The sequence below is a fragment of the Diabrotica undecimpunctata genome, chromosome 8 (assembly GCF_040954645.1).
Source record: "Diabrotica undecimpunctata isolate CICGRU chromosome 8, icDiaUnde3, whole genome shotgun sequence".
Classification (NCBI taxonomy): Eukaryota; Metazoa; Arthropoda; class Insecta; order Coleoptera; family Chrysomelidae; genus Diabrotica; species Diabrotica undecimpunctata.
The window spans coordinates 25,344,227-25,357,236 of record NC_092810.1 but is presented as its reverse complement, the minus strand read 5'-3'; the positions used below and the strand labels follow the sequence as shown (position 1 = coordinate 25,357,236).

Below are 13,010 nucleotides of genomic sequence, written 5' to 3'. Positions count from 1 at the left end.
TTAAAATAATAATCTGACTTTATTGTTATACTCGTTTAGGAGGTAATTCAAGTTTCCCAAATCCTTTGTATCCCAAAAAACTGATATTAACTCTGTCTTGGCAGATTTTCTGGGTATTAGCTCGCCTCGGATTTCCATCACTCGCCAGTCTTTTGCTTTTAATATCGGTTATGATGATAATGCTAGTCTCACTGGTAGTGATAAAACAAAGCACAAAATCTTTTTTTAACCCATTTAAAACACTACAAATATTGCTGAAATGTCACATTTGCATATGTTTATGTTCTAATGTTCGATAAAGCCTTACTCATTGTATACACAGCTTTCTGACATTCAAAAATCAGTTTAAACTGCCTCATGAGATCCTTAGGACTTCTGCATAGCATATTTTATGCTATGATTGCTAATTTTTATGTACTTTTTGAACGCCAATCACGTAGATCGCGTTCAAGACTTTTATGACCACATCTGAATTCAGCAACGCATTCTTCTATTGTTCTAATTGAAGGTAAAGAGTCTTTATACATTTTTCATAATGGATCATTGTCAAAATTCTAAATAAAACACAAATTTAATTAAAAAAAAAGAATTTTAATTAATATTATCAATAACCATACAATAAAAAAGCACTTTATTTTTTAACAACTTGGATAACATCTTCATCATGCATCACGTGACTGGTACCAACACGCTGTGGAGAGTACTTGGTGCTGGTACCCCAGACGAGAGCATACTTGAATTGTTGAGTTAATGTTCTGTGGATCGCATGGCATACATGTTCTACACTAACTCCTTTCCTCAGAATAAGTCCGTCCGAAAAATCTGGTGGCTGGCCTGGTTTCTTTGTATATACTCTTATCAAACTAAGGTATTCCCATAGGGTCGACAGAAGGTAGTCGAGGTTCAGCTTCATGTTACAACTAAAAATTATTAAAAATATTAGAGAAGCAGAATTAGAATAAACTCTATCGGCGTTAGAAATGATACAATATGTCAGTTCACTTAATAATCCTCGGGACTAAAGAAACAGTTTTTTCTTTGGTTTCAAAATACACTCCCGTTTCTGCAATAGCCGGTACATTTATTTAAAATCTATTTTCCTGGAGCTTATATAAGGGTGAGCAATCTGGAGACCACATATGAAGAATCCGGTGGGCGTAGAAGCAATTTGAAGTGTCATTCATGTTCTTTTGTTAACGTTGCGATCGACTTTCAATTTTCTTTGTAAAAAATACTTTTTCGTCCTCATTTATAACTCACGAGTAAACTGAGTAACTTATTTTCGCTCATATGGTAATGGACGAAGGTCCAAGTTTGAAACAAGTGTCTAAAAAATATCGATGTTAGCAGTCGTTTAGAAATTTCTTAACACTGATAGTGTGTTGTGTCAGCGCAAAGGCTCTTAAGGTCATCTAAAATCAGTTCTTAGCAACAAAATCAAGAACGTGTTCTCGATTGGATCTTACAGTCTTCAAAACGCAGCAACAATTATCTTTGTATCATCCAGAAATCTTTATAAATATGTTGAATAATCTGCAAAAACGTTATGAACCGCAGTGGTGCATATTTTGAACATGTAAATTAAACAATAAATACAATGTACTAAAATACTAGAGATTTTTAACGTTTTTTATGTAACAGTACAAATATATTTATCAGACTAACTCCTAAAAAATATAATTGCCCTTATATTATAGTCTGGTTTATTCTTCGAAATGTTTCTAGAATTCAGTGGAATTCTCGCGACGTCAAGACAGCTGTAGATCTCAGAATTTCGACCAGGGGCATAGAAAAAGCTGGCTTAACATTGCTCCCTTCTTAAGAGATGGATACTCCCTGGAACCTTATCGGAACTGGATGCTGGTAATATTGGCAACTGGATCTTTTACTACTCCCAGTTGTATATCCAATATCCATCATTATATCCATCATTATATCCAAGATGGTGGAAAGTAAAAATGTGCCGTCACCTCTCTCTGTAGTAAAAGAGGTAGATTTTGAAGAGAATACATTTAAATGTTGTCAAACTAAGCCTAATAAAATACTCGTTTGTATAGTATGTGGAAATAGTTATCACATCTCATGTGCTGTGAAAAACAAAGTGAAATTCTTCAAGATAGGAGATTCACGTGTAATTTGTTGCCAAAATAGTGATGGACAACCCATCGAATCATTTAGTGCCATAGCGATAGAAAATCAGTGGTTAAAAAGGCTGTTAGCTGAAAAAGATGATAAGTACAATTTATTATTAAATAACAATAATTTATTAAAATCAAATAATGAACACTTGCTAGAAAAATTAAATTTATTGAAATCAGAAATAACCAGAACCAGAATCTCACAAAAACCCAACTCAACTGTTAATGAGGGTTTAATAAAAACTCAAGGTAATGAAGATAAGACGGCCAGTGTCCAGTTGACTAATTGTAAATACAAAACAAACAATGAAACTGACTCAAATAAAAATTTTAATGATAAAAACACCAAACATGTTGAAAGGAATTCCAATATACAGGGCATTTCTAAAATTACTGCAAACAAATTAAATGCACAATTAATGGAAATTCAAACCAAACAAACATGTGACTACATTACAAATTTAGTTGTTGAGAATGAGGAAAGCACAAAAATAAATCTTAATCATATCACAACAGAGAGTTCAGAGAATAAAGCCGACGATGAAGGATATCAGATTGTGACAACAAGACGCAAGGAAATAATGGGAACTGGAATTGATGATAAGGATTTCCATGGAAAATCCGAAAAACCAGACAAAAAATTGTGGCTATTCATCTCAAAAGTTCCGGATAGTGTAAATGAGGACCACATCAAGAGTTTCATAATAACTAAGACAAACTGTGAGAATATACAAGTAAAATTGTTACCAACTGACCATAAAAGAAGGGATAATCAATGTTTTATGATAGGTGTACTACCTGACTTAAGGGAAGAAATTTACAATCCTGCTTTTTGGCCGAAAAAAATTGGCATTGAACGATTTAACTTTAGGTTAGGAAGAATATTCTTAGATCGAGAGCATCATAATAGAGGTCTGTCAACTGGAGAAGATAGACCAGGCTCTTTTTTAGTCAAGTAAATCCAAGAGAAACGTTACTTTTATCATCACCAGACAGTTGTTTAAAAATATTGCAACTAAATGCTCAATCTTTGACAAATAAGTTACTCAAACTTGAAGTCTTAACATTGCAGGAAACACCTGATATAATTTGTCTATCAGAACATTGGTGTACTGAAGAAAACATCCAATTTATGACCCTGAATGGATACAACATCGCCTCTTATTTTTGTCGAAAGTTCCATATCCATGGAGGATCCATCATCTACATCAAAACTGATATTAAATTCAAAACATTAGATGTCTCTAACTTTAGTGAAGAAATGGTGTGTGAGTGCTGTGCGATTTCTCTGTATATAGCCAATAGGAAAATTTGTGTTATTAGTGTTTATCGTTCGCCATCAGGAGAAGTTCAGAGTTTTCTGTGTAAATTACATAATATATTGGAGCTATGCAGTAAGTCATATCATGATATTTATATTTGTGGGGATCTAAACATTGATTATCTTGTCATGTGTAATAATAAGCAATCTTTTAACGAGTTTTTAGTAAGTTATAATCTGAGAGTCACATCTGAGGCTCCTACAAGAGTTTTCGTAGATAAAGTAGGTAAAACATCATCTACAAAATTGGATTACATATTGACAAATATCGAACCACATCTTTATAAATCAAATGTGTTCGAGGGCCACTTCAGTGACCATAAAGTATTTTCACTTAGTGTAAATTTGCAAGCCAATAAAGTATCGAAAAAAGATAAAAAAACCCATCAGTTACAGGGATATGTCAGATGAAAATATGCTGATGTTTAAAGCAGGGATTTCTTCTACAGTTTTTGATGAAGTTTATTCACAATTGAATGCTGAATATGCCACAAATTCATTTGTTAGCATTTTAGATTACAATCTAAATTTATATTGTCCAATAAAAACACGGTATAAAGCACACAAAACAAATAAGGCTACATGGGTAACAAATGAGGTAAGACACGCTAGTGAAAAACTAAAAAATCTACACTGGAAAGCAAAAAATATAGGGAGTCTCGAGTCTCAAGATACCTATAAACAGGCAAAAAAAGAATATAATTCTCTATTAATAAATACTAAAAAAAACTTTCATAGTGACTTCATTAATCAATCTGACAATATACCAAAAACAATTTGGAATTTAGTAAACAGTGAAACTGGTAGGCAAAAGAACAGGTCTGATATTATTCTACATTATGATAATAAAATTATTACCAAGTCTTGTGATATTGCTAATTCGTTTGCCTCATATTTTGCTACAATTACAGAATACAATCTTCAAACTCATTTTGGCACATCGTTACCTTCTTGTACTACCTCAAAAATGTGTAACAAAACATTTTTCTTTTTACCCGTAACTCCAATTGAAATAAAAAATACAATCGATCAACTAAAAAATAAGCCTAGTACTGGTATTGATAACATATCTGTAAAAATAATAAAACTGATAAGTGATCATATATCGATTCCTTTAACCCATTTAGTTAATCTCTCAATAACAACCAGCCAATTTCCATCCATATTTAAAATGGCAAAAGTTATTCCAATCTTCAAAAAGAATGACCCTCATGATATTTCAAATTATAGACCAGTATCTGTCCTTAGCATAATTTCAAAAGTAATAGAGAAGGTTGTATACAACAGAATGTTAAATTTTATAGAAGAATACAATTTATTAACTCCAAGCCAACACGGCTTTAGATCAAAAAAGTCAACACTCACGGCTGCATGCAGCTTGTTTGAGCGTATTTATGTAGAATTAGATAGTAGAAACCACGTGGCAGGACTATTTTTTGATCTATCACGTGCTTTTGACTGCTTAGACATAACATTTATTCGCAATAAATTATATAACGTTGGTTTTAGAGGGATATTTCTAGAATGGATAATCAATTTCTTAAGTGACAGGAAGAGTGTTGTTAAGATGAAAGAATCAAGCTCAGAACCATACACGACAAATAAAGGAGTACCACAGGGATCCGTGCTGGGACCATTATTATTCCTAATTTTTATTAATGACCTACCAGATCACATAAGGGCACTTATAATATCAATGTTTGCTGATGATACCTCGTTAATAGTCTCTGCACGCACACTAGAGGAATTAAAAATGAAAATGAAGACTGTTGTTGACTGCTTTATACACTGGTGTAATACCAACAGACTAATATTAAACATTGACAAGACGCAAATTATTTATTTTCATTCATACAACTCATCTAAATATGACTATATCTTAACCATCCACGATAGAAACAATATGTTATCTTCCACTCACTCTACAAAGTTTTTGGGTGTATTCATTAATTGTAATCTCAAATGGCCAGAGCAAGTGAATTCAGTGAACATGAAATTGAATAAAGCTTTTTATGCTATATCTAGAATTAAAAACACACTACCCATCTCGGCATTAATGAACGTTTATTATAGCCTTGCTTACAGCCACATGTGCTACAATGTAATTTTGTGGGGGAACTCAGTAGATAGTAACAAGGTGTTCATTAACCAAAAAAAAATTATCCGTAAAATTTTTAATTTGGATTATCAACAGTCTTGTAAACCAGTTTTTATTAAACAGCAAATTTTAACTTTCTACTGCCTATATATCTATAAATGTTTACTTTATGTCAAAGAGGAAATCAATACATTTCCAGTAAATTCAGACAATCACTACTACAATACAAGAAGTGCTGAATCTTTACGAGTTCCTAAACACAGAACATCCAAATTTCAAAATTGCTTCAGATATATGGGACTGACCTTATACAATCATTTGCCGAAAGCTGTGAAAGAAATACCACTTATCTCTAAATTTAAAAAAAATGTTAAAGATTTACTCTTAAGAAAAGCATATTATTCTATAAATGAATATCTTGAGGACAAACTGCAATAGCTTCATATTTACTTGTAAAAATGTTATTTTATATATTTTATGTTTTGTCAATTTTTTTTACACTGTGAATATTGTATTATATACATTAATGTTTTTTTATACCAAATTCTGTAGTGACGTATCCTATACATTTATTTTGAATGTCTTAAAGGATCAATAAAGATGACTATGACTATGACTATAAAAATGGCAAGGGACTGTTGACGGTCCATTACGCACCGGTAACATCAACCAGTTCTGAATCTCGTTTCTTACAGCATATTTGGTGATGTCACACAATGGTTCTGAGCCCAGAAAAATTTTTCTCGAGCCTTGTTTTGCCAACAAATCTACTCGTTAATTTCCATGAAGAATAATGCTTTCCTTCATGACCCAGCACCATCGAGCAAAAAGACAAAAGAGGAAATCTAATCGTTATGAAAAGGAGACCAAAAAAGTGGCCGCTGATGGCGGACATATCCGGAAATGCGCCAAATTTAAATTTCATGACACTTCACACTAATCATACAGTGGTGTAGGGGTTCTAATTTATCTATTTATTTGTTATCTTACATAATATTAATACATAATATTAATACATAATACACTTAAAATACTTTTTTTAACACTAGAACACAATAAAGTTTTAATTAAATAATAACAATAATAGTCTAAAATGAAAAACAATTATTAAAAAACTTCAATAGAAAATACAAATAATCTTTCATGTGACAGTTGGGACAAACAATAACATCAACAACAACAAAACCGAACTAAATTTAATTTCTTAAACAAGGAAAGAGACTCTCTTTCCTTGTTTAATGTGGCCTCTCAAGATGGCTCTTTCTGTCTAACAATAGTTTTGCCCCCACTACCTTTACATTCCCTCTTTTGTCTGTTTGCTTGATGCCCAGCACTCATACTATTATTGTATTTTGCCAGGTTTTTGAGACCTTACCAATTTTTATTTGGTTAGTGGGTTCTTTACCACCAGAACAGCCACTTGCCAAGCAAAAACTTTAGTCTGGAACACAATTGTATATTGACCTAGACTGTATGATTTGTTATAATTACATGTTTGTCCAAAGGCTCCTGATCCAGTACCATGCGCAGTTTAAGATCCATCAGTGAACCATATTAAGTCCCCATTAATGTTTGGGACTTTTTGTTCCCTAGATGGTATAATTGTGCTAATATTCTCAGTGAAGTTTCGTTCTGGTGTCATCGTATCTGAGTACATCTGAAAGATGGATTCCTCAAGTATAGTCCCGGTGGTATTTGTATGACTATTCAATATACAATTTGGCCCCTAAGTATTGCCTGCTTTAAGTCTCAGCATGGTCATAAAGGCTACCACCGAAACATATAATTCCAGCGGGGGAGACCTGTGATAACATCCAAAGATGCAGTTCCTGTACTATTCAAGACTTAGATTAGATGCACTTCTCTTTGTATGGAGATGAGAGAGGTGGCAGAAGATTGCAAAGCTGTCTTTTTCCACCCAAGTACTAAACCATATATATCACTGATGTTTGGTATCAGTCCCCAGGTATTATTTTAGTAACCTACAATTTGTCTGCAGTTCTATCGCGTAGCTCTGTTTCGTCAGATTTGTATGCTTTTCAATATGTATTTGGAAGATATTATGAATAGAGCTTGGGCTAGTCAGTAATATGGCATTAAAAATAATGGAAAAACAATTAACAATCTAAGATATGCAGATGATTCAGTGCTGAGAGCTGGAACACTTTAAGACTACAGGCGCTTATAAATGCAGTCGCGAAAGTGAGGAGTATAGACTATCACTAAACACAAACAAAACCACATTTATGCTTGTAACAAAAGTAAGAAAGTACAATTATTTAGGTAATCTTTTTATTGATTACGTGGACAGTTCTCTTGAAATAAACATCCGAATTGAAAAAACCTGGAGCAGTATTTTATAGTTCAGCTTAAAACTAAACGGCTTATGAGAGGTTATATTTAGTCAGTGTTGTACTATAGCATGGAATTATGGACACTAGAAAAACAATGCGAAGCAAAATAGAAGCTTTTGAGCTCTGGGTGTATCACAGAATATTACAAATTTCATGGGTGCAGAGAATTAACAATGCCAAGGTTTTGGGAAGAACAAAACAAATAGAAGAAACTTGTACTGACTATTAAAAAGAGGAAACTACTATACCTGGGATATCATGAGAGAAAATAATATCGATTACCTCAACTGATAATGCAAGAAAGGATAAGTGGAAGAACAACAGCAGGAACAAGAAGACATTCCTGGTTACAAAAATTTACGTGCATGGTTGAATACCCGCAATAATCATCTATCTAGAGCAGCAGTCTCGAAAATATGCATAACTTTGATGATTTCTAATCTTCTGAATGAAGAAGGTACTTAACGAAAATTGTTCTTTATTTATATGTACAAAATAATCTAGATAATGTTATTATTCACCACTATGCAATAAATGGATGAAATAAGTTTTATTGTAATCCTCTACTATTTAGATAATTAAGCAATGCTGCGCAGTCGTAATGGCATGAATTGAAATAGCAGATCATTGAATTTTTTAAAGTAATACCAGTATTTACAGTAACAAGGTCTTAACAAGGATTTACAGTAATCAACAGTATTGAGTAATCGCCTTGTTACTAAGTAAAGTAAAGTTCATTGTCTTTACAAATCATCGCTTATTATGCAATGGAATTGAAACAAAAACACACATTAAAAACTCACCTTACAACTATACTATTAGGTTGTCTAGCTATTCTATCGACTTCTTCAATAGAGATTTGATCGATCTTGTTGTAAACATAAAGACATGGTAGATATACTCTGTTAGCGCAAATAACATCTATTAGTTCGTCAGCGGTACAATCTTCTCTGAATAAAACTTCAGCATTAAAAATTTTGTATTCATGTAATATCATCTGCACTAGTTTTTCATCTATTTTGGTTAATGGACAAGTGGAGTTAAAAGAAATGCCACCACCTTTCTTTATCTGAAATTAACAGTTATATAAATTTACTACATAATGAAAGTAATATTAATATAGTTGCATATAAATATGTAGACTTCAAAAAAATTAAAAGGAAACAAGTTGGAAAAAAATAACTAAAATATGTTACCTTAAAATAAATATTAGGTTTTTGTTTGTTGAGTCTTATTCCTACGCTCTCCAATTCTCTTTCTAGTAACGATCTATGGACATCCTTTTTAGTTGCATCTAACATCATAAGAACCAAATCTGCTGTTCTTGCAACTGCTATTACTTGTCTCCCTAAAATAAGAAATATTTTCAGTCAATATAAATAAAATTCACCAAACACTTAATTGCAAATTATTTGTAATAACTAAATAAAGTACTTTCTAATGAAATTTTGTATAAAATGCCAGTATATGGTATATAAGTTATAATAACAGATGCGGTGCTATGATGACAAGTGTTGAGCTATGTTGAGGGATATTGTAGGTTCATCCAAGGTCTATCCAAAACAAAAACTAGAAACTTTTATCAAAATTTATGTGGATTAAAAACTAAAATGAACATATTTCAAGCAAATGTTGCCACAAATAATTATTCCATAATATTAACTGAAACATTAGTGACTGTGATTTGGGATTGTCTGATTATATTATTTACTGAAGTCATAGAAGCCAAAATTCTAGTACTGCTTCAAGTGGTGATACAGTGTTAATAGCAGTATTAAAAAGTCATGTAAGTTCCATAAAACACTCTCCACAGAATATTGAACAATTATTTGTTAAAGTAGGATCAGACCATGATAAAATCATAATTGCTACAGTCTATATTTCTCCAATAACCAAATACAACTTGGTAGTCTTGGTACAAAAGTGGATAATATTCTGGAAAATCAAAAAGGATCTCTTTGGCTTTGTGGTGATTTTAACCTGCCCTACTGCGCCTGGTTAACAGAAGAATTATGTTCAGTACCAGTGGTAAACAAGGGATAACATAATCAAATGGGTGACATTTTCACTATACTGGCAAATTGTTGTGCATACCAGGGTTTGTATCAGGTGAATAAAGTTCCAAATAACATGAATAGAATATTAGATCTGGTATTGACTACAGATGGATGTGAACACTATCGTTACTTCAGTGATGAAACCTTAGTAATAGTTTATAACTACCATCCTCCACTCAACATCCAAATTAACAGTTCAATAGATCACACCAATGTAAGCTGTCATCAGAATGATTTACGTTATTATGATTTTAAGTCAGCTGATTTGTCATTAATAAATCACGGTTTGAGCCAGGTACATTGGGATGATTTATTATTACATCAAACAGTTTATGGTTAATGTTTTTTATGATGTCATATATTTTTTTATTCATATTACTATTCCATAAAAAAAAGTATCAACAAGAAAATTTCCAACATGGTTTTCTCCAGAGTAAAACAACTTACAATATAGAAGAAGAAGGCTCATATAAAATATAAGAATCCAGGGTTAAATAACGATTATATCTACTACAAGAGCTTATCTGAATCTTCGCTAATGGACCAACCAAATATAAAACAATTCTGGGACTTTGTTAAGAGTAAGCAAAATGGAAATGAATTACCACCTCTATTATTTTTTAATAATAAACAATGCCAGTTGGGTCCAGATCTGCCTGACCTATTTGCAGAATTTTTTCAGTCAGTATATACTTACAAAAATGTTAACCCGCAAAGTCGACCATCACTTAATTTCATTTGTCTGTAATCATCAGATTACTGCATACCTATATCAACAATTTATGAAGAAATGCCAAATATTGAAGTAAATAAAGATCCAGGTTCTGATGGTATTCCACCTATTATTCTGAAATGTTGTAGTTTTGAATGAATCCCTTGCATCAGGAATATATCCAGAATTTTGGAAATAATTAGTTATACAACACCTATCTTTAGATCAGGTAACAAGGCCAGAGTATCTAACTATAGGCCAGTCTGTAATCTTAGTTCAATTCCAAAATTATTTAGAAAATAGTAGCTACTTACTAAAGATCAACATTAGGTTTGACAGTTATGGTAGAACAGATTGGGACTTTTGAACTTTTAAAGCAGATATCAGCTGATTTGAATTCAATTACATTTATTGATTATCTTTCAGATACCTAGATCAGGGTGGTGAAGCACAGGCCGTCTACACAGGTTTTAAGGCATTTAACAGGGACCATCATAAAATTTTATTAAACAAGCTAAAAATAGCTGGTGTCCAAGGAATATTATTATAATAGTTTTCTAGTTATCTGTCTGAAAGATTCCAAACTGTAAAAGTAAATCATTTTCTGTCTAAAAACATTTCCAATCCTCTGGAGTTCCACAGGGATCCCACCTGGAGACCTTGGCTATTTGTGTTAATTATCAATGATATTTTAGAGTGCTTCAAGTTTGCTAAATGTTTATGCTTCGCAGATGATCTAAAATGTTACCTCTCAATATCATCCCCTGAGGACTGTCTTAAATTTCAGGTAGATCTAGCAAGACTGGACAAATGTTACATCTATTCGAGATTTTCATTCATTCCCTTCCCCTTTCAGGGGCCTTGAAAGATACAGGATTTATGTTATTATCTGTTTCTAGAAAATGTCAAACAAGCCAGTATAAACAGGTATATATTTGGTTTGTATTAGATATATACTACATAAAGCTTTCGATAGAATAAAACAGGATTAACTGATGGAAATATTAAAATCACTTGATCTAGACAGCAAAAACTATTTTCCTTTTCTGTGGTAAATGTTATCCACTATTTTTTATCATTTAATACAATAATGCATTACCTTTCCTGGATGTTTTAACCTCAAAGAAGAATAATGGATTTAGTAAAATTTGTTAACATCTGTTTTATTACAAACAGAAAACAACTCCAAGAACTGATAAAATTCTAATAAGAAATAGCAAATTAAAACCAAGAAAGACAAACACAGACCTTCAAAGGGATTTATTGGACTATGATGTTGAAGTGTGCACCTCAACTGTATAGAAAAGGCTTCTAGAATTTGGTCGGAAGGCAAGAAAAGCAAAGAAAAAGAAATAGCACAGAAAATGCTGAAAAAACACGTAACATGGGCCAAAAAAACTGATCATGAACTATTGACCACTGGATAAAAGTGATTTTCAGAGATAAATCACATTTATTTGTTCAGAGATATAGATCAAGTTTTATTAGATTAAGTGAAGGTGAACCACATATCCTATATACTGTAAAATAATAGCCTTCTAAACAGATTTCTCGGGTTTTCCACAACAAATGGTATTGGAAGCTTAGTTCTCGAGAAAGACATGATGAATTCTATCTGTGTGTGATTTCTAGCCAATTTAATATAACAAAAGTGTGTAAATTTTGCAGAATTAAATAATAAATAAATAATAATCTAAACATTCACCTCTTCCTTTTCCTTGTGCTGCTCCTTCTATAATACCAGGCAAATCTAACAGTTGTATATTAGCACCATTGTAATCTATAACACCTGGTATACAAGTTAAAGTTGTAAATTCATAAGAAGCAGCTTCACTTTCAGTTTTGGTTAACGTAGAAAGTAGCGTAGACTGAAACATATTTAAAATAATACATAACATCAATTTTTAAACACAAGTTACTGTTTGTTACCTTTCCTACAGAAGGAAACCCTATAAGTGCAACTCTGGCATCTCCGCTCTTTAATACGTCAAACCCTTCGCCCTTTTCCGATTTCTTAGATGGTTCTAATAATTGTGATCTATATTTAGCTAATTTTGCTTTTAAAAGACCCAAATGGTATTCCGTTGCTACAAAAAATAGGTTAGAAAGAATGTTTGCACAATATCTTCTATATTACCTTTATTTTTTTGAGTTCTTGAAATTTCCTTTTCTATTTCCGAGATTTTTTCTAAGATACCCATGTTTAAATATTTATAATTCTTGTTTTAATTTAAAAATTAAGATATCTCAATTTAATAATCCACACACACTACCCTTGACATTTCTCCACAGTCCACCATCACCATCTGTCTTTTGTGACAGATTTGTCA

The 13,010-nt window shown here is 32.2% G+C and overlaps 1 protein-coding gene across 1 annotated transcript; it reads right to left on the bottom strand.

Moving 5' to 3' along the window:
- Positions 1 to 570: 570 nt before the first annotated feature.
- On the bottom strand, positions 571 to 12,987 carry LOC140447301 (developmentally-regulated GTP-binding protein 2). Its single transcript, XM_072539890.1, has 6 exons — positions 12,818 to 12,987; positions 12,610 to 12,767; positions 12,386 to 12,548; positions 9,108 to 9,259; positions 8,715 to 8,980; positions 571 to 920 (listed from the first exon to the last, which is right to left on the bottom strand). The coding sequence occupies exons 1-6, from the start codon at positions 12,879 to 12,881 to the stop codon at positions 632 to 634; spliced, it is 1,092 nt and encodes a 363-aa protein (XP_072395991.1). The 5' UTR covers positions 12,882 to 12,987; the 3' UTR covers positions 571 to 631.
- Positions 12,988 to 13,010: the final 23 nt, after the last annotated feature.